At 37.7% G+C, this 20,753-nt stretch overlaps 1 protein-coding gene across 4 annotated transcripts in view; it reads right to left on the bottom strand.

Moving 5' to 3' along the window:
* The window catches only part of SLC15A2 (solute carrier family 15 member 2), a 34,513-nt gene extending 14,072 nt beyond the window's left edge, over window positions 1-20,441 (bottom strand). Inside the window, exons 1-11 of one of the 4 annotated variants that reach the window (XM_037142266.2) lie at window positions 20,236-20,436; window positions 18,299-18,386; window positions 17,555-17,696; window positions 12,534-12,626; window positions 11,324-11,423; window positions 9,194-9,284; window positions 8,841-8,918; window positions 1,510-1,592; window positions 1,001-1,087; window positions 737-826; window positions 216-260 (exon numbers count right to left, since the gene is read on the bottom strand). In XM_037142266.2, coding sequence (XP_036998161.2) covers window positions 216-260; window positions 737-826; window positions 1,001-1,087; window positions 1,510-1,592; window positions 8,841-8,918; window positions 9,194-9,284; window positions 11,324-11,423; window positions 12,534-12,626; window positions 17,555-17,696; window positions 18,299-18,386; window positions 20,236-20,340 — 1,002 coding nt within the window. In that variant the 5' untranslated portion in view covers window positions 20,341-20,436. Of the gene's footprint in view, window positions 1-215; window positions 261-736; window positions 827-1,000; window positions 1,088-1,509; window positions 1,593-8,840; window positions 8,919-9,193; window positions 9,285-11,323; window positions 11,424-12,533; window positions 12,627-17,554; window positions 17,697-18,298; window positions 18,387-20,235 lie in introns of all 4 variants that reach the window. The other 3 variants (XM_037142268.2, XM_053663071.1, XM_037142269.2) reach the window with 3 other exon arrangements.
* Between the last annotated feature and the right edge of the window lie 312 nt (window positions 20,442-20,753).

Genomic DNA, 20,753 nt, shown 5'->3' with positions numbered 1-20,753 from the left:
TTTCTCATCCTTATGTTCCTGATTTCTAATAAGATTCTGGTTTTTATTTGTAGACTCAATTTCTTTACTTTGCCTACTCAGAACTGTCATACTAAAGGTACCTGTTTTATCATCTTAAGTCAGTTTTCAGGCAAAAAACACAAATAAATTAATTTTTTCTGAATATAGATTATAAAGAAAATAGCAGACTTCTCTGGCAAAGCTCTTCAACTCACCAAATTCCTATTCATCCTGGTGGCTTGCAAGGTCCATCGTGAGCCCTAAGGCAGACAGATGCCATTATCAGAAATCTCTTTTTCTTTCTTTCTTCCTTTCTTCCTTCTTTCTTTTTCTTTTGAATGTATTGGTGTGAAAGTGGTTAACAAAGTCATACAAGTTTCAGATGCACAATTTTACAACACATCATTTATATACTCTGTTGTGTGCTTACCAACGAAATTCAGGTCTCCTTCCATCATCATTTATTCCCTTATACTCTCCTCTACCTCCCTAAACCCTCCCTACCCCCAGTAATTGCCACACTGTTGTCTGTGTCCATGAGTTGAACAAAATGAACTAATCAGTAAAACAGAGACAGACTCACAGAGAGCAGGCTGACAGCTGTCAGGGGTGGGGAGTAGGCAGGGGGAGGGTGGAGGGGTTGAAAAAAGAAAAACAAAGAAGCAAAAATCCCTTTTCTGTAAGAGGGAAGTGGCTGGGAAAAGGGGTGGGCGGCTTTCAAAAGAACTGTTCTTACCTGCTGTTCCAAAAGAGCCCAGAACATGGGCAATGGGATGTAAAGGAGTAATACCCTGGTCAGTGCCTTCACATCTGTAATGAGCTGCTTCTGCAAGAAAGGGAAAGAAGGAATAGGCTGAATTGCTAGACATGGTTTTCTTGGTTGCAATAGAGGTACCCCAGAACAGTAAGAGAAGAGGTTGAATACAGCAGGGGGGGAATCACTTTGGATATTAGGAAAGATGCTACAGAGGCATAAGATATTTCTGAAGTTTCAACTTACTGGGTATTTCTCAGCTGCCCAATCCAGCCAGTGCTGTCTCTTTGGAATCTCCCCAGAATGGTTCTTAAAACGGTTAGAAATAGCAAACTAGGGCAGAGCATAGACATCAGAGGAGAGACAAAAAAAAACTATTTCCTGCCTTTTCCAATTCATCATCCCTTCCCTCAAGCACATATACTTCAAGTGACTTATTCCAACCCTTTGGTTTAATTAGACACTGAATTTCAGAATATTCCAGATGTAATTTTATTTATCTTTATGTCTTGTTGACAACATATGTAACTACATTTCAGAAGATTTTTGCCAACTTAAAAAAATAATTACATCTTTCTTTTTCACTTAATGGTTAAGTTGGAGCACAGAGGAAGACTGATTAATTTCACTCTGCCAAAAGGCACAGATGTGTAGTGGTCATTGAGAAAACTGTATACCCATCTTTGAAAGCCTATATGCTCAGCATAGCATCTTTCTCTGATTGTAAAAGGCATGTAAATAATACATGGACTTACCCAGATACATTTGACAACTTGAGTCACTACATTTCCTTCCGGAGGTGTTTTTTTGTACATTTTGCTTCCCATTGCAAACACAACTGCAGTTGATACACAAACAAGGTACTTAGCTTCTCATTTAGCACATTCAGTATGTCAATGCTAAGGACAGACTGCTGAAGTGTAGGAGTGACTGACAGATCATCTCATAAAAGGAGGAAACTCACCCAACACCTGCTGACTTTGGAGTTATAAAAATTATGGGGGCCAAAAAAAGAAAAAGAGGAATAAAATGGTCCATTGTTAAAAGAGATATCTTTTGAGACTTCCCTGTAATCACAGAAATGGAAGTCATCTTTGAATTCTCATTCTTCTTCCTCCTTCTCTCCATCTGATACGTTACCAGCCCTCTCTGGTCCTTTTTCATCAGGCCGCCTCCTCCTTTCCACTACTACTGCCACCACTCTTATCCAGGACTTCGCAAACTCTACCCTAGGTTATCAAAATGGCCAATAACTAGCTTCTCAATCCCTGGTCTCTTCTTTCTCTTAGCTGATGCCAAATTAAAACTGTCTTTCAGGACCTACCTAGTAAGCCCAAATCCCTGGCATGAAAGACCATTCCAAATTCATTCTTGTCCTGATGGTTATTATTATAATGAACTGTCTATTGAAGGTTTATTAGTTTATGCAAAGTGTCAAGTACTTTACATACATGTATGGATTGAACCTGACAGAATGTGTACCACTCTCTCCATTTTATACCTAAAGAAATTGAAGATTAAAGTAATTAAACAACTGGTACAAGGCTACAAAGCTAGAAATTGCCAGAAACTGCAGTTTAGACCTGAGACCTGTCGGATTCAAAAGTCCATGCTCTTAACCATCATAAAGCACCTCATTCACTCATTCTTATATTACACACTGCGCCAGACACTACTAGGAATAAAGATAAAGAAAGACTTGGCCTCTGTCCACAGAGGACTTCACCTCAACCTTCTGTTTCCCACCTTATGTTTCATCACTGTCCTTTAGGTATGCTATGCTCTAACCGCTATTCATCATTCCTACAAAAAATTCTGCTCTGTATTACTCTGTTTTTGAGTTTATTCTCTTCTCCTTAACTCACATTTGTATTCTTTAGCCACATCTCAACAGCTAATTATAGGGAAATTTTATGTACTTATTTTCCTTTTACTTTCCAAATAATCAGCAATGAGCTGATAATACTTTTATAAAGTGATTTTTTTTTCAAATTTATTGAGTTTAGCTAAAATCAATGGGAAGAGTCCATCTTGTTATGCTCCCAGATATACTTTCCTCCTTAAGGGATTTTCCAGCTCCAGCAAGATGTCCATTTAGCATATCATTTATGGAAGATGCCTTTCTCAGTAGCATTTTGCAATATCCTTGGACATGAGACTGCCTGAATCACCTTCCTTTTACTGATCTTAACTTTTTAATCTATTTCTCAGTCAGATTCACTCTACCACCTTTTCTTTATTCATCCCCAGTTTCCGCATTGCTCCTCTAAATGGCACTCTTTACTTACAGCAGCTTTCTTATTGTTGATAGAAAAAAGTAGTTCAGGAAAAGAATACTAATCCTGGAACAGTGAGCAAAGAAAGAGGTATCTAGACAAGGTGAAGATTTTGGAGAGGCAATAAACTGCTCCTGAAAATAGAATGATCCTAGAAATAGGCTAGAAATCTCAGGAATTCTGATTTCAATAGTGACATTTGGGTGATAAAAGGAAGGCCAGGTAATAAAGTCAAAAAGGTCACCTTTAAATTTCAAAGCTACTTCTAAAGAAAGATGAGTAAGGGCTTTGAGTTTCTCTTCTCCCTGTTGACATAAGAGGTGTCCAAACCTGTAGAGAACTTTATAAGTTTGAGCCAAATTTATGACAATGCCAGGAAGTATGATTTCAAATGCTCTTGAGAATGACAGTTATGCAGTTCCTTTTATACATTTGGACTTAAGGAATTGGGAAAGGAAGTTTACAGAAAGGTGGGAGAAAGCAAGGCAGGGATTGGATTATAGGACGGTTGACAAGATTATGTACTTCCTCAAGGGTGCGTACACCTTTGAGGAGTCTGGAAAAGAGGCATTTCAAAGGTGTATTAACCTAGATGCACAAAAGCATGGGCAAGGCTTGTGGAAGGCAAACATAAACCTTTAACTAAAGCAGTAATATGCCTGGGGCATGGTACCCACCAGGAAGTGGCCAGTTAGGAATTTATGATCATATAGCTGTTGGAGGTTACTTTCGGTCATTGGACTTGTCAAATTTATTATAGAACCCCTTTTCCTCATATCTCTGGAATAGATGATATTTCCTCTTACTTGATGAAAGTAGAAGAAAATGGAAATTCCCTCAACTTCCTCAGTCCAGTTAGATGAAGGTAATGCTCCTCCTCCTGCACAAAGGTAATCCTGCCAGGTGTGCTTTCATACTAATTACATTGTCTTCTCCTGCATCTTAAACCTCTCTTTAATGGAGTGTTCCCAATAATAGTCAAGCATGACTAGACTTGACTATTTTTTTTCAAATTTATTGAGTTTAGCTAAAATCAATGGGAAGAGTCCATCTTGTTACCCTCCCGGAAGTACTTTCCTCCTTAAGGGACTTTCCAGCTCCAGCAAGATGTCCATCTAGCATATCATTTACGGAAGATGCCTTTCTCATGGATCCATGACTGGACTGGACTCCACAAACTGGACCTCTCTTGACTCCATGTCACCTTTGAGCTATAAATATTTACTGGTTTCCCTTTCTTATCTCTTATTCACTTCCCAGAATCTCCACCATTCTACCATAATTGATATCAACAAATCAATGACCTTCTTGTTGCTATATTTAATGGACATTTTTTACCCTTAATTCAATTTCTTACTCAGTGATATTTGTCATGGAATGATTTCCTTTCTTCTTGAAGTCCTCTTGATATTTTGTGGGCATTTCCTCTTTGCCTATCTTTTTTGTAAAGATTTATTTTTACAGAGGGGGAAAAAAGGGAGGAAGAAAGGGAGAGAAACATCCATGTGCAAGAGACATATTGATTGACTGCCTCTTGCACACCCCCACTGGGGACCTGGCCTGCAATCCACACATGTGCCCTGACTGGGAATCAAACTGTGACCTTTCAGTTTGCAGGCCAGCACTCAATCCACTGAGCCACACCAGCCAGGGCAGTCTTTGCCTATCTTTTAATGCTGGTACTCTTTGGGGTTTTATCCTAACCATCTTTTTACCTTAGCCTCATTATTTCTTAGTTATTTCCACTATTTCTATGGCTTAATCACTGTCTTTTTACTAATAGCACCAGATATTTATGTACAGCCCAAACATTTGTTCTGAGCTCTATACCAGTACTTCCAAATAATTGCTTGATAACTCTAATTATATATGCCAAGGTACCTAAAATGTAACCTGCCCAAAATTAAATTCATTGGACTTGCCCCAAACCTGTTCTCCCTCATTATCTCAATTTATGACTCCACTATCTACCTAGCTGCTCAAGTCGGAGCCATTAATTGAACTTTGACTTACCTTCTCCCTCACTTCACAAATCTAATCATATCAAGTTTTGTCAGTTCTGCCAGGGCTGGGAAAAGGTGAATTGCATGAGGCACTTAGGATGAGCATGCAAGTCAGTGAAGTGCCAAAATTTCAGAAATCAAGATAGATAGTATTCTTTACCCACCCTTTCTACACACTACAGTCAGAGACACTACTGAAAAATTAAAATCTGACACTTGTTCCTTTGTTCAAAATCTCTTTGTCTTCCACTGTCCTCCTGCTAAACTTCTAATTCCTTAATTACTTAAAGGGCCTTTCATTATCTGGTTTCTATTTCTCTTTATTTTTCTCATTTATGCTCCAGGCAATTGGAATTCTTTTAAGGCCTTTGAATATTTCATACTATATTTCACTTCCTTGTCTTACAGATACTATGCCCTATTTCTGTTTCACTTCCAATCTTTTCTTTGATTAATTGCTGTTAATTCTTTAGTTCTACCCTTAGACATCATTTCTGTAGGCAAACCTCTTTTGATCCTCAAAGTCTTATTCAGACATTCCTCTTACGTGTTATTATAGCTTCTATATACGTCCCCAGTTGTGACACTGATTGTATCATATTGTAAATTCCTATTTACTTGTCTGTCTTCCTCTTCCTGCTGGGCTATATAAATTTTTTTATTAATTAATTTTTTACTGTTGTTTAGTTACAGTTGTCCCATTTTTAAAACTTTTTTTAAAAGCGTGAACTATAGTTTTCTCATGCACCAATATGACCCCAATGTCTAGTACAGAATCTGACACATCATAGAAATATTAAACAAATGTTTGTTGAATGAATGAAAAAAATTGATTAATTTAATTACAGTGAAAACTCAAACTATTGAGTTATTTTTAGTACCAAGAAAAGTGAAGCAGAGTTCCAGCCAAGATGGAGGTGTAGGTAAAGACCCCTTGCTTCCCTGCACAACCAAAAGGAGGATAACAACCAATCTGAAATCAATAAACAACCAAAAGCACCAGAAAAACTAATGCATGGAACTCTGACAACGAAGGAATTAAAGAAAAAATCAACCAGGACAGGCATACCAGTAAGGTGGTAGACAGCATGAGCGACTCAGAAAAACCACAGCAACCATGCAGACATTTGGGGGAGGGGCTGGATACTGAATTTGGTGGGCTGCTTGGGAGAGGCTGACTTAAGGGGACTCAGAGGTAGCTGTGGGGGCTACCAGGGTTTTGGTAGTGGGAGAAGTTCCCAGTCTCACGCAAGAGTCCATTGAAAAGTGCGCTAGAGATGAGAAAGCAAGCTGCCCTGTTCCCTCTCAGGCCCCTCCCACACAGACAACACTGCTGTGCACCAAGGAGGGATGCTCTGCCAGAGTGAATACCTAAGGCTCCGCCCCTTACAATTTATGAGGTGTGCCAAGACAAAGAAATATGGCTCAAATGAAAGAATAGAGCAAAGCCTCAGAAAGAGAGCTAAGCGAGGAGGAGATCACCAACCTATCCAATGGAGAATTTAAATGCTCACAGATCTGACTGAGCTGGGTCAAAAAATGAAAAAACAAATGAAAGATACCCAAAGTGAAATAATGCAGAATGTTTGGGGAATCAACAATGACAGGAAGGAAACCAGGACTCAAAGCAACAATTTGGAACAAAATTAAAAAATAAACATCTATCCACAACAAAATGAAGAAACAAAAATTCAAAAAAGCGAAGAGACTCTTACAAACCTCTGGGACAACCTGAAATGTTCCAATATCCAAATTACAGGGGTGCCAGAAGGAGAGGAGGAAGACCAAGACATTGAAAATTTATTTGAACAGATAATAAAGGAAAACTTCTCCAATCTGGCAAAGGAAATAGACTTCCAGGAAGTCCAGGAAGCCCAGAGAGTCCCAAACAAGTTGGACCCAAAGAGGAACACAATAAGACACATCATCCTTAAGTTACCCAAGATTAAATATAAAGAGAGAATCCTAAAAGAAGCAAGAGGAAAGGAGAGAGTTACCTACAAAGGAATTCCCATAAAGCTATTCGCTGATTTCTCAAAAGAAACCTTGCAGGCAAGAAGGGGCTGGAAAGAAGTATTTGAAGGCATGAAAGGCAAGGCCCTACATCCAAGATTGCTCTATCAAGCAAAGCTTTCATTTAGAATGGAAGGGCAGAACAAGCGCTTCTCCGATTAGGTCAAGTTAAAGGAGTTCATCATCACCAAGCCATTATTATATGAAATGTTAAAGGGACTTATCTAAGAAAAAGATAAAAAATATGAACAGTAAAATGACAACAAACTCAAAACTATCAACAAATGAAGCTAAAAGAAAAGAAAAACAGTGAAAACAAAAACTAAGCAAACAACTGGAACAGGAACAGAATCAGAGAAATGGACATCATATAGAGGAATTTCAGTGGGGAGGGGTAAGGGAGGAATAGGGGGAAAAAGATACAGAGAAAAAGAAGCATGGTTAGTAGGCATAAGGTAGACAGGGAGAGATAAAAATGGTATGGGAAGCAGAGGACTAAAAGAACTTATATGTACAATCCATGGACATGAACTAAGTGGGGGATGCTGGAGGGTTGGGGAGGCAGGAGAGAGAGAGGATAGAGGGGGAAATTGGGAAAACTGTAATAGCATAATCAATAAAAAGTGTTTTTTAAAAAGAAAAGTGAAGTAGCTGAATAATAATGACAGCTAATATTTGTTTAACATTTCATAATTTATAAAAATTTCACTTGTAGCACCTCTTTTGGTCTTTATAATTACTCTGATATTTAAATATTATTAGTGTACAATGATCCAGAGAAGGAGACATAGTTTTAATCACTGGAAAACCAGGAAACTATTTGGGAAAATGTTGGCTTTGAAGGAAGCAGGGAATGCATTATCACAGTTCTTCTGAATAACACATGCATTTTCTTGAAATTATAATTGGAATCTAAGTATTACTATTAGCCATCCTCTGTAGAAAATTATCACACTGAACACTGAGTCTCCGGGCTCTTTTACTCTACTGAGTTCTTTATGTGTTTGTACTGGACTTCATCCAGGGGGTTGTTACCCAAAGGCTCAGAGTGAGAACAGGTTTCCAGGTCAATGACTAGAGACAATCAAGTCCAAGTTTCCCCTTAGACTGCACAAACTAAGTAATCCACAAATCCCCATTCCTCTTGCATTGCTGGGTTCTCAGTGGTAAAGAGAATGCCAATTAATTTAAGTTGCATGAGTCCCCACCTACTTATTCAACTTACCTTATTCTCTTTGCTCAAAAGCAAACTCCTTGGGAGCATTGCAGAGTAGGGCAGAAACAGCTAAACCTAGAAGTGACTTTATAAAGCCCAACGAATTAAGAATGTCTTCCAATTACCAGATGAATAACTATCAGATGAAATAAGCTAGTTCAAGAGAAAGGATTAATTATCTTCCTTTCTTCCACACATACTGTAGTGTATAACAGTGGAACTCAACTTTGACTACACATTAGAATCACCTAGACTTTTTAAAAAATTATAGATGATCAGGCCCTACTCCACAGAGAAACTGATTTAATTGGTTCTACATCAAGCCCAGGGATCAGCCTTTTTTCAAGCTCTCCAGGAATCTTCTTACTAGTTGTGTAACCTTGGGTACTTTTTAAAACAGGTTTCTGACTTCAGTTAATTTATCTCCAGTGTTTAGGGGAAACCCCTATAATAACACCTACCTAAGAGAGTTGTGTGAGGATTGAGTAAAATAGTTTGTGTAAAGTGCTTACATGATGTTTTACATGTGGCAGGCGGGCATCAGTGATTATTAGTTTCCTCTGCCCCACTGGACTTACCAACTGCTATTACCATAAGCAGTCCTGGAACTCCAAAAGCCAGTGCATAGCAGTCTTCCCCAAAACACTGCACATCTCCTAAAGAAAAAATAAATAAATAACCCTGATTCTTGAGTCTTTGATGTTCTATTCTGCAAGCTCAGGTTTTTGAGATTGTAGACATAGACATCCTCTTTCCTCCCATCACCTAATCCATAATCTTTCTTTGGGGTCAGACAAATCAAGACTGAAAGAAATTCTCTCAGGTTTTCAAGCCCTTATAAAAGAGGAGAATGGACAGCAGGAAGTCTTGGAGATATTTTTGGCAGACAGGAGTAAAGCTTTATATAGGGCCCCACAGAGAAGATTCTAACCTCTCAGCATGGGTGTAATAAATGTGGAAATCAAGCTCCCTGCATTGATGGAGAGGTAGAAGACTGAGAAGTATCTAGTCCGCTCCTCTTCCTGAAACAAACATGAAACACCATCAGTTCGATATGCCTCTTAGCTGCACTCTATGCTATGTTCAGATTCAGCTGGAAGTAAACACACAAAGATTCAGATGTTGCCTCCATGGTATTTGAATATCATATTACATATTTAAAAACAGACCTGGCTCACTCCATACAACCACTTACCCATCTTTCAAATCCCAGCACAAGCATCTTTAACATTCTTTTACCCTTTTATCTAGGCAAAATACACTGTACACTATGTCACTGTGTCCTATATTTATTTATTTATTTGCATTAAATGTTTGTTTCAGTATGTTGTGAGTTCCCTTAGGAGAGAAATCATGAAGTGTCACTCATTTATGTAATCCCCAATCTAGCGTAGCACCTGCAGATATTACAGACTAAATAGATATTTATTGACCAAATTAAGTGGTTGATTGACTGATTTAAATAACAGATCTTGTGGAATACATGGTAGAAATAGGATTAGAACATAGGATGATGGAGTAAACTATTGATCAAGCAGGGTAACTCGCTTAGTGCTTATGGGGAGTGGCTGATGGAAACTTGGAGGTGGGTATGTCCTATCATTAAATATCTTTGTGGAGCAGTTACCAATGAGGCAAATTTCAAATAAAGTCACTAATTTGCTGTGTACTGCTGTGCTTCGTTTTGGCACCCCAGATCTTTTCCTGACACAGCAAAATGTCCTTCCTAGTTTCTATTTTACAGTGTATCTCACTTCCTTTTCTGCTCTCTATTTAAACTTTACTTCACCCACATATTTGTACAGCTCATTGTTCAAGGAATCCCACCTGGCAAAGTTGTGTTACTTCTCCAAACCCAGGAGGCAATTACGATCTATGGACACCAAGACATATGAAGAATCTAAAATGATTACTAGAGCGGTCTGAAGAGTAAGAGACCATTTAAGTATGACCACAGAAGATAAGACACTAAAAGAGAGCAGAGAGAGAAAAACTGGAAACATGACAAATATCTATAGAAGAGGGAATGCATACATGAAGACAGACCAAAAAGGAAACTGAGAGCAAAAGAGAAGAAGCCAGAAATTTTGGCTGCTCTAAGAATAGACTATTTCCCTTGCCTATTTCTCATTGCTTCCTTATACAGCATCATTTTTACTTTATTCACACTGTTTTTCCCCCCTTGACAATGAAAAGCATTTAGAAAAAGAGAGAATAATCATCTAGCCCAGAGATTTTCAACCTTTTCATCTCATGACACATATAAACTAATTACCAAAATTCTCTGGCACATCAAACTACATATTTTTTGCTGATCTGACAAAAATATATCTAATTTTGATTTATTCACACCAGATGGGTATTGTTGTGTTGCTTGTTGTGATTTCTTTTTTAATTCGACAACCTAAGGGAAAAGAGGTCAGTGCCCCTGGCTAAAAAATAATCAGGTAATGCATGTTTTAAAAATTCTTGCAGCACACCAGTTGACAATTGCTGATCTAGATGAGTTCATCTTTAGAAACTCATTCTGTTTGGTTGTTTTACCCTTTCATAGAATTTCAAAAACTAGAGATGTTTAAATCATCTCTACACGACTCATCCCCTCTCATTCCCAAAGTGCATGCCGTGTTTCTTCTTAAATAGTTCAAGTGAGAGTAAACTCTCTACTTCAAACTCTGACTATTTAAAGATTTTCCTTCCATCAAGCAAAATGCTAGTTTCCTATCACTTTGGTCTCAGGCTTAATAACTTACATTTGTCCATAATGTATAGAGAGTTATTATATTTTTTAAATTCTTGTCTTATCCAGGCTATTATCTCCTTTGCCCTCAACTTTTCTTCATAAGATGTGTCTTTTAGTCCATTTAACACCCTGGTCACTTTCCTTTGACCATTTTCACTTTTTCACTCTATTAATGACCAGTACCCAAAATGAAACGTAACTCCTTAGATGTCATCTCACCAGTCAATTACTTCAATCTTGGCAAATGGCTACCTGCCAGGTATCTCTTTTAATGCTTGTTCTACATTCTTGAAAAAATAGTATTAAAAGGACTCTTACATGTTGTTTTTCAAACTGGTCTCCACCAAAAGCTGCCACACAGGGTTTGATACCTCCTGTCCCCAAAGCTATTAGACTCAGGCCGATCAATGATAGGACTCTGAAATGGAGAGGTGAGGACACTAACCATATTGTTGTTAAACCCATCTGTAGAAACTGAATATAGAGCTACATGAGAGAAAAAAAGCATACAGCGGCAAAGATCCCCTTTACATTTCTAACCTGTGGGCACTTTCCATCTCCTTTTACTCTTAGGATAGACTTGGGGACACTTAAGAGCTTTATGACCCTTGAGCCTCCACCAGGAAGTATGTATTGCATGGGAGGGTTTTGTCCCTGACATTTTCATGTACCCAATGGATAAAAGCACACACTGCAGCAACTTCTAAATTAAAGCTCTGGTTCTCTGTCTTGTCTTAGTCAAAGAGACACTTCAATGGAAAGATCTTATGAACCTTTATCCCATATACTATTACTAAGCACACAACACAATGTTAAAATTCATCATAATTAGTAGGAGCAGTGTCACTGATTTTTGATGGGGCACCAATAAGGAGGTATCTAATATTTATTAAATTGCAAACAAAATTCTTAACTTACAGGATAAATACATGCATGGGCACATTATAAACATGAATACATATGACCCATTTCTTGAACAAATGTAATCATCTTTACTGACTGAACCAACAAAAATAAAAAGCTATCAAATGCTTCTTGTCCCATAAATGTGAATAACTTTAGTAAAAATGGATACAGCAGCTGAAATATATGGAATTACAAATAAATGAAAAATATCCAAGCTTAGAATATGACTTCTATAATGAATTATAAAGAAATATTACAGACTTTTTTTTTTACCCTGGTAAAGTACAGATGCCTGGATGGGTGAATAGTGAGGGAATATGCAGGGCAGAAAGGTTTTAATGATCATCTTCAAGCATATGGTGAGTTTTTATGAAGAGGATACTAACTAGGCAATCTATAAGTACTCAAATATTTAATAAAACAAATAAACTCAGATAAAGTAGAAAAGAGTTCAACCAGTAAATAATTTTTTCTTAACCAATTTGGCAATAAGACAACAATAGGTTGTAAAATAAAGAGACATATTTGATAAGAAAATGGAAAATAATCTGTGATGAATACATGAGACATTTACCTGTCTAAAGGAAGAAAGTGGTTCTGTTTATCCCATAATTTTACTCACGTGTGTACTATGTGTCCCCCCAGAATTGGTAAGGCACCCAAGGACTTGATCACATGGCCAAGCACATACACCAAGGACAGAGAGATGATTGTCCTGTTGAGAGAGTTAAATCAGTCAGCCTGGAAACAGCATTCAGAGACTTGGGTAACATAGACTCAGAGTTCACACTATTTTCAGTGCCAGGACAAATAAGGTGGGAGGGAGGAAAAATTTACCTAGGAAATGCAAACAGAAATAATAATGGTGAATGAAATAGACTAGAAAAGGAGAGAGGAACTCTTTGCCCTGAATGTTAGAGGTTAATCAAGGGTGAGAAAGGAGCCAGAGACTTTGAATAGACTTTCCAGTGATAAAGATCACATGGCTGGTAGGGACTTCCTGTTGTGTTGTTTTCCAAGAAATCTGAATGGCAAATAGAAAGTAGAAGACTAAGAATTCCAGTGAGAACATACATAGAAATGTACACACTGAAATAAAGCATATGGCCACATATACAATATACTCCTTATGTATATCACCGCACTAGCATTCTCTTTATGTAAAAGTAGAATGATAGTACTACAAGGAAACTTGGAAATTCTATAGTTTATATGTGTAATTTTAAAGTATTAAATGCTAATGTAAAATTATAATGAATAAAATGAAGTTATCAGAGAGAAATGCTGAAAATACCAGAAACTTAAGTGTGGATTTCTCATTCTAAATCTCTAATCTTCCTAGGTTGACTCTCCAGGGAAGGGATCTTAGGAGATTTATAATGGCAAGTAGAGGATAAAAAATTGGGTGACTAATTAATATCAGAAGGGCTAATTAAAATTAGAAGAAAGGGACAGGGTTTTGCTAAAACATTTTGTAGGAAGGATCTTCTGGGGAAAAGTTCTCTTTGATGAAATACAAAGAATAAGCAGAAAGAATAGAAATGAAAATAGACTGGACAAAGGCCAGCTATCATGAATCTAAAAGAGATGACCTATGTTAGATCATCAGAGAGAAAAATCAAAAGGATTCTGAGCTGGAGTAATAGAGTCTGAGTAGGGAGATCAGAGCAATATTGAATCATTGAACTAAATGAATGAGAGAAGTGTACATGGCTTAGAAGGAAAATAGGCATTTTTTTAGGTGAAAGGTTCAGAATATGAAGAATGTAAGAGAAGAGGCTAATAGCAGGAAACTAAGAGAAGGAGAAAGAAGTCAAGAAAGACTTGGAAAATCCACATTTGAAATGAGATCATTGGGAACATTATAATTCCAATCATATAACACAGAATGTTTTAGACAGACTTGACCTAGCTTCCATTTGCAAATGAGGAAAATAAAATGAGAGAGATCAAAGCTTTGACAGTCCTAAGTGATATTCCAATTAGTACTGGGGCTAGGTCTAGAACTCCTAACATTCTATTTCATAGTCTAGTGTTCCTTTAGTGTTATTGCGACCCAGTTAATGTGGAAGTGGAAAAGGAAAGAGGCAGAAATTTTTAATTTTATGCCACCACCAGAACTAATTTTCATTAGAGCTTAGGAACTGAGGAGTATGTGCAGTGATCACAAAGGAAGAGACCTAGTGTGAAGAGAGTTGCCTCTGAGCAGACACAGATGATAGGAGAGAGGGAAAATGCTATCAACACAGTAGAAGAAAGAGAAAGCAGAAGTGTAGACAGGACATCCAAAAGCATATTTCGTACTAAAAACATTTGAGAGAGTGGTTGTAAGTGACTGCCAACATCATCAGCTCCCACTGATAGGCATGGGTCACAGGGTATGAAAGCCAGCAGGAGGGATAAAAGCCACCTTCTTGCCTTCCCACAGCTATCAGTCCTGTGACTACTTTTGAGTATCTGAGGGTGAATAAATTTATTAACTGAAACATTTATCAAGCACTCTTCTAGATGCTGAGGAAAGAAATATAAATGAGACTTTATTATCTGTTTAGAAGAAAATATTAGACATACACAAAGATAGAGTTTAGTAAATGCTATGTGAGGGTAAAAAATAAGTTCAGAGACTAGTAGTGAAAGCTGAGGGGTAGAGAATAATCCATAACACAGGAGGCATTTGAACTAAGCCTTAAAGGATTTGGAAAAGGGAGGATGGGCAGGAAAAAGATCCCATGAAGTAGAAACAGAACAAACTGAGATAGAAAAGGTATGCACTGACTATTTTAGGAAAATAGTAGTATTCATTTTTCTCTAGAAAACAGTCTTGAAAGGGAATATGACAATAAAAGCAGAAAGGTCATTTGGGTTGAGATTAGTAGAAATGGGTAAGTCATCAGAAAAATTTCAGCAGACTAGTAATGTGAACAGAGATTTCTTTTAGGAAGATTCATTTGCCAGTAGTGTATAGGTTCAATTCCAAGAAAAAGTTCTGGGAAGCAGTGACAACATTTTAAGTGTCTTTCTCAATAGATCAACTTAAGGTAATGAAGACCAAAACTCAAGTAGTGGCAATAAATGGCAGTGAGATTCACTGTTGAAGAGTGACACATGTGAGAAGTATTATATACAAATTGAATTGGTAGAATTTGGTAACTGACTGAATGTGGGCGGTATTGGTTTGGGAGGTGGGGTAGGGTAGAAAACATCCAGCAGATGAATGGCAATATGTAGTTATAACACATACTGAGAAGTTAAGATTACAGAGTTTGAGGAGCTATCTGTGTATAGCTAATATTGACACCATAGGATTTGCTAAATGATCCACCTTCCTACATTCAGGAAAGAGTTAAGTAAACAAAAGGAAAAACAGAGAAGCCAAATAAGGAAGAATCCAAAAAGAGTATGATGAATAAAATCAGAAAATGCAGTGTTAGAGAAGCCAAAGAATTTTCAAAAATATAGAGTGATAACTAGACTAAAATGTTAAAACAAGTTCAAATTGAATAAGAATCTTGAAAACACCACTGGAATTTGTTAGCAAAAAGATCACTGTCAATGATCTTAGAAGACTTTCAACAGGCTAAAGAGATGATTTATGTTACATTTTATTGTACTTACCACAATCTGCTGCTCTGCAGTAAAGGTAGTTGCATATGAGCAATATGAAGCAGGTATTTGTATCTTATGCATCTCTTTACCCCCCTACTTTTTTGAACAAATAGATGTTCGATAAACATTTATTCAATTAAATTTTATCAGAGTAAATTAAATTGAATTGGATCCTACTGCATTACATTATATTACTCTGCTCTGAGGGGTGATAATGAACAGTGAGAAAGGAAGGCAACAAATACAGATGATTCTTTCTAAAGTTTAGAGATAATGGTAATAAGACAAAGAACACTGTTTGAAAGGAGGGTTAACAATAGTTCTGTTTGTTTAAAGGTATCAGAGATTTGCACCTACTTCTGAGGGAGAATTTGAAGAGGGGAATACTGAGGGTACAAAAAGCCTAGGGAGCCCTGGCTGGTGTAGCTCAGTGGATTGAGCACGGAAGTATCGCGGTTCGCTTCCCAGTCAGGGCACATGCCTGGGTTGCAGGCCAGTTCCCGGCGGGGGACGCACAAGAGGCAACCATACATTGATATTTCTCTCCCTCTCTCCTTCCCTTCCCCTCTAAGGATAAATAAATAAAATCTTAAAAAAAAAAATTTTAAAGCCTAGGGAGAATAATGTAAGGTAATGGTGATACATATGTAAAAATTCATCAAGCTGTACCCTTTGTACTAAGACCTTTAGATTTTTATACTTATATGATGAAAATAATTTTTAAAAATAATACCTCAAAAAGGATTGAGAATGAGAGCATAAATGGAGGTCATTATATTTCCTCTGAAACAGACAGGAAGATATTGTTCACCAAATCCCAGAATTGTACTCTTTTAATTTTAAAGGAAGTCATTTAGAAGATAGATAAAAGTACAGTACTAGTTGCGTATGTGAGTCTTTTCTTCTATAACTGAATACAGACCACAGCTTATTCTTTTCATTCTGCATATACTACCAGCCCCCTATTTGAATAGACTTGGAAACTAATATTATGTCAGAAGCAAACACAGATCTCAGCCACCTACTTACCATCCCTCTCTCAAGTCAGAAAACTGTGTTTAGTACTCTTTCTACATATATGTTGTAGCCATATATAAGGGGCTGATTAAATACTTTAGAACAATGAGATTTAGAACAGTGTTTACTAAAGAGGATTCCTTGAAACAACAGGTCCACAAGATACCCTAAAAAATATTCTATGATCAAACAAGTTTGGGAAACAGTAAGTGACATAACCTTCTCTTTGAGATTTTACAGTGCATATTAGTATGTTGAAGGCTATAACAGTAAAGAAATATTTTAGGCTTCATTCAGCCTAGCATTTTCCAAACTTATTTCACCATGAGATCTTTATTTTCCTACACAACACTCATTATATCCTATATAACCGGTTTTCAACAGAATGTACTTTGAGAAATGTTAATTTAGATAAATCCATGGGTGACAAGTCCATAGAAAGTAACTGGATGATGAATGTCTGATATCCAACTCTAGCCTATCAGGAAAAATGTCTCTTGGTGCTCTTTTCAGGGACCTAAAAGATACTCAACTGAGTAGATCATTGGTCTAACTCATAAAAATATTTATATTCTTAAGAAGGAGACTACAGAAAGAGGTTAGAGGAGAAAAAAAGAGTTGGTTATAGAACTGGGAAGAGGGGTTCATAGGAAGATACCAAAGGAGTTGAGATGATCCAATATGGAGAGGAGATGGAGAGTATATCAAACAGCTACACTGAGGCCTCTAAAATTATAAATTATAAATTTTCTGGTGGGTGGTAATATTTATTTCCCCTGAGATAAGAATATGAACTGGTCTGAAACTATAGGATAGACAATTAAAATTAGATTTAAGAAAAAATAAAACAACTCTTGATTGTAAAGGATATCAAAATATTAGAAAAACTAATAATGTCTGTCTTAGATTCTATTTGTCATGGATGACTTGTATACTCTTGTTTGGAAGAGGCTCTAAGTGGTAATCTCTGCACAATTAATCTGTGAAGCTCCTGGGGGTGCGATCTTCCATCTTCCTTACTTGAATTTTCCCAACCATGAGTCAGCAATAACTGCTCCCAGGATGGGAGTGAAATAACAGAGGCTGCTGAAGGCATGGTATACAGATGTGGAAGTATCTTCGTTCCAGTGCAGGAAATACAGGAAATACAGGGTCAGCACAGCTAAGGTGAAAAAAGGGAAGCAAAATAAGGTAGATGCATTAAATTGACGTATGGAAGAGAAGTACATTTGATCTCTGGTCTTTGAAGGTGATCTTGACCTTCAACATTCCTTTCAATGAAGTGACTGAGGATTGAGTGCTAGGCATGAGAGGCAGGGCCCATAGGAGCTGTGATGGGGTGATGTTGAGTGTACAAATGCAGTGTTCTTCCCTTCAGTCTATGTGCACACATGGCATCATTTAGGCCAACCATAAAGATAATGTGGTGCTTCTAATACCCCTTCCTTCTCTTTCTCAGCAACAGTACAGTTCACAGAACTGAGGAACAGATGTGAAGATGGAACTCAGATGGTGAGCATTTTCCAGCTTATATTCTCACAGACTGTGTTCTGGTTTCTAGTAGGCCTTTCTATTCTTGCCCTGTATCAGTTACTAGGGGAATCCCATGAGGCATTTATTATAAGTCCTGGCCAAAGGAAAGGACCAATTTGGATGAAGACAGAAAGAGTGGTTAAAGGAAATAAGTGCATACAAGAAGACAAGACATTACAAACAGGGGTGAGGGTGAGTGGAGAAGAATAAGACTTTGAGATACACAATTACCTTTCATTCCATAATAGGAAAAGCGCTCACAGAATTCATTCACCACAATGAAAACAATGCTCAGTGGATAGTTGGAGCCACAGATTTTCTATAAAGCAGAAGAGACAATGGTTCAAGCATAATCTTCCTCACCCCTCATTTAAACCACCGTCTTGTTCCACAGCAGAAAAATTCATTTATTTTAAGTCACCATGAGAGGGAATGTGAAGCAATGGTGCCTATTCATGGAACAGCTATTATCTACTAAAAGTGCTTGCATTGCTGATTTAGGAACGATAGAAGCTATCCTGGATGTGACTTGTTCCTCATTCATTTAACATGGAACTGCTCAGACATTCCTTGATCCTAGACACAGGACCTGCTATCTTCCCACAATTACTGACTGAAAAGCCTAAGGCTCTGGGCAGATCAGTCATCACTTATTTCTAGATACAGAACAGGAGGTGGCCTATATATAGAGCACTTGATAGCCAAGCAGTTACATTTAGATGTCAGTAACCTGCTTGGCTCCACTGTGCAAACTAACCTTGTCCCCACCTCCCCTTTTTGCCATGCTGGGAGGAATCCTGGCAATATGATGCCTTCTCATTCAGAGGCTGCTGGAGCCAGGCTCAGAGCCCAACATAGATAGCTAAAGGTAAACTGATTGATCACCTTGACCTTGCACAGAGAGTTCTTAAACCTTGTAAAATTAAATGTCCATTCATCCTATGAAAGAGACTTGATAATATTTTTGGTAATCTTATTGGATTTTAAAAGGACTATGTTATTTCATGCACTGTGTCAGTCAGAATATAAGGAATATTATCTTTTATTTGAAATCCCTAAGCATTATAATAGTCCAACAAACTTGAAGGGGGAGAGGGGGATAGAGATATCTGTCCTTGGGAAAGTCAAATGTTATGAGATTTGTATTGCCTCTTATTTCATAAGAAATTTATGCATCTTTATAAGCAGTCTTACATTGTATGGGACCAGAAGACCTATGACAAAATGAATAAATAGATACAGCAACAAATTATTTTTTCATTCTTTTACCCATATGGATAGATATAAACAACTCTCTTAAATATTAATATATGTTAATGCATGACAATAACTTGCTTGGAAGACACAATGAATCAGCTTCTTACCGTCCCAGCTCACAGTTAGAGAATTGCGCAAGCTGAAGTTTTGTTAACACACTTCACTTGCTATGTAACATTGTCACTGGCTGGCTTAACATACTGAGCCTGACCATGTCACTCTATCTGTCTTCATGCCTCAATTCTGTTATTCCAAAGACATGAGAATACTACTACCTCTTGGCCCATATGAAGAACTCAGTAAATAGTGGCTATTATTACTGTATCCTCCCTACCACTGGATTTTGATGTGAGGATTCCACGAGATAATGAATTTGGAAGTGTTTAAACAAGTATATAATGAAAAATATTATTACTTCTTTGTTTCTCTACCCTGTTTCCCACTGTAAGCTGGAACGCATAATAACAGAGACTTGATCTATTATTCTAAAATTTGTCTGATGTCCAGCCTAAGACTCTGCCCACAGTGGGAACTAAGGGTTGAATTTTTATATTGGTAAAGAAAGAACAATCACACACAGTTCTCCAGACAGAAGTGCTTGCCAAGTTTCCCTGGACTTTCAAATTACTTTTTTCCCCCTTCGCCCCAGATAAATTCAGAACATACATACAATGAAACACAGCAAAGTCCTGAGTCTCAGATGAAGAACCTCAACTACCACTTTCTGCTGTTTCCTCTCCTAAGCACAGGAAACCTCTGTTTAGATTTGGTTTTCATGTTAATTCTAACTCCAAGAAAGAATACTTGTAATACCCTAATGCAGTTCAGCCTGAAGTTCCAAGAGGCCAAGGAAGAGAAGCAAAAGTGCAAGTCTGTCTCTGTTAGAGATGTAAATGACCCTGGGGACTCACCGGAGGTGGCTTCTTTGGAAGTCTGGGAGGTCGAGGTGGTACCTCTTCAGTGGAGACAGGTGAAAAAAAAGTTTCCTTGGACTCATTTTTCTGGAAGGGATTCATAGCTGGTTTCTTACTCTCTCTCTCTCTCCAAGCATTTGGCTTCGGTAAGCACTCGGGACAGCTGCCAGCCTACAGGGAAAAGGGGCACTGGGAGGTGGGGGTGGCTTCAGCAACTAGGTTTAACCCTGTGGGTGTTGGCTTTAGTAACTGCCTGACTCAGAGCAGAACACAAATCTATGAGAGAATAAAGGGTTGTATCTCAGAGACCAGTTCATTCAAAGAAGAGTTATGTGAAAGCTAAAGCTGGAGAGGTGAGAGCAACACATTATAAGATGTGAAAGACAATGCTGGAGAACTGCAAAAGAATGCAAAATAGTTAGGGATACAATTCCCCAAGCATGAATTTAAACAGCAATGTGAGGATAACAATAGCTGCCATTTACAGAACATAGAGGGTGGAGCAAAAGTTGGTT

This window comes from Artibeus jamaicensis, unplaced genomic scaffold (genome assembly GCF_021234435.1).
Source record: "Artibeus jamaicensis isolate MK-2021 breed Jamaican fruit bat unplaced genomic scaffold, CSHL_Jam_final contig_3126, whole genome shotgun sequence".
Lineage (NCBI taxonomy): Eukaryota > Metazoa > Chordata > Mammalia > Chiroptera > Phyllostomidae > Artibeus > Artibeus jamaicensis.
The sequence above is the reverse complement of the archived record's forward strand: the minus strand, read 5'-3'. Positions and strand labels throughout refer to the sequence as shown.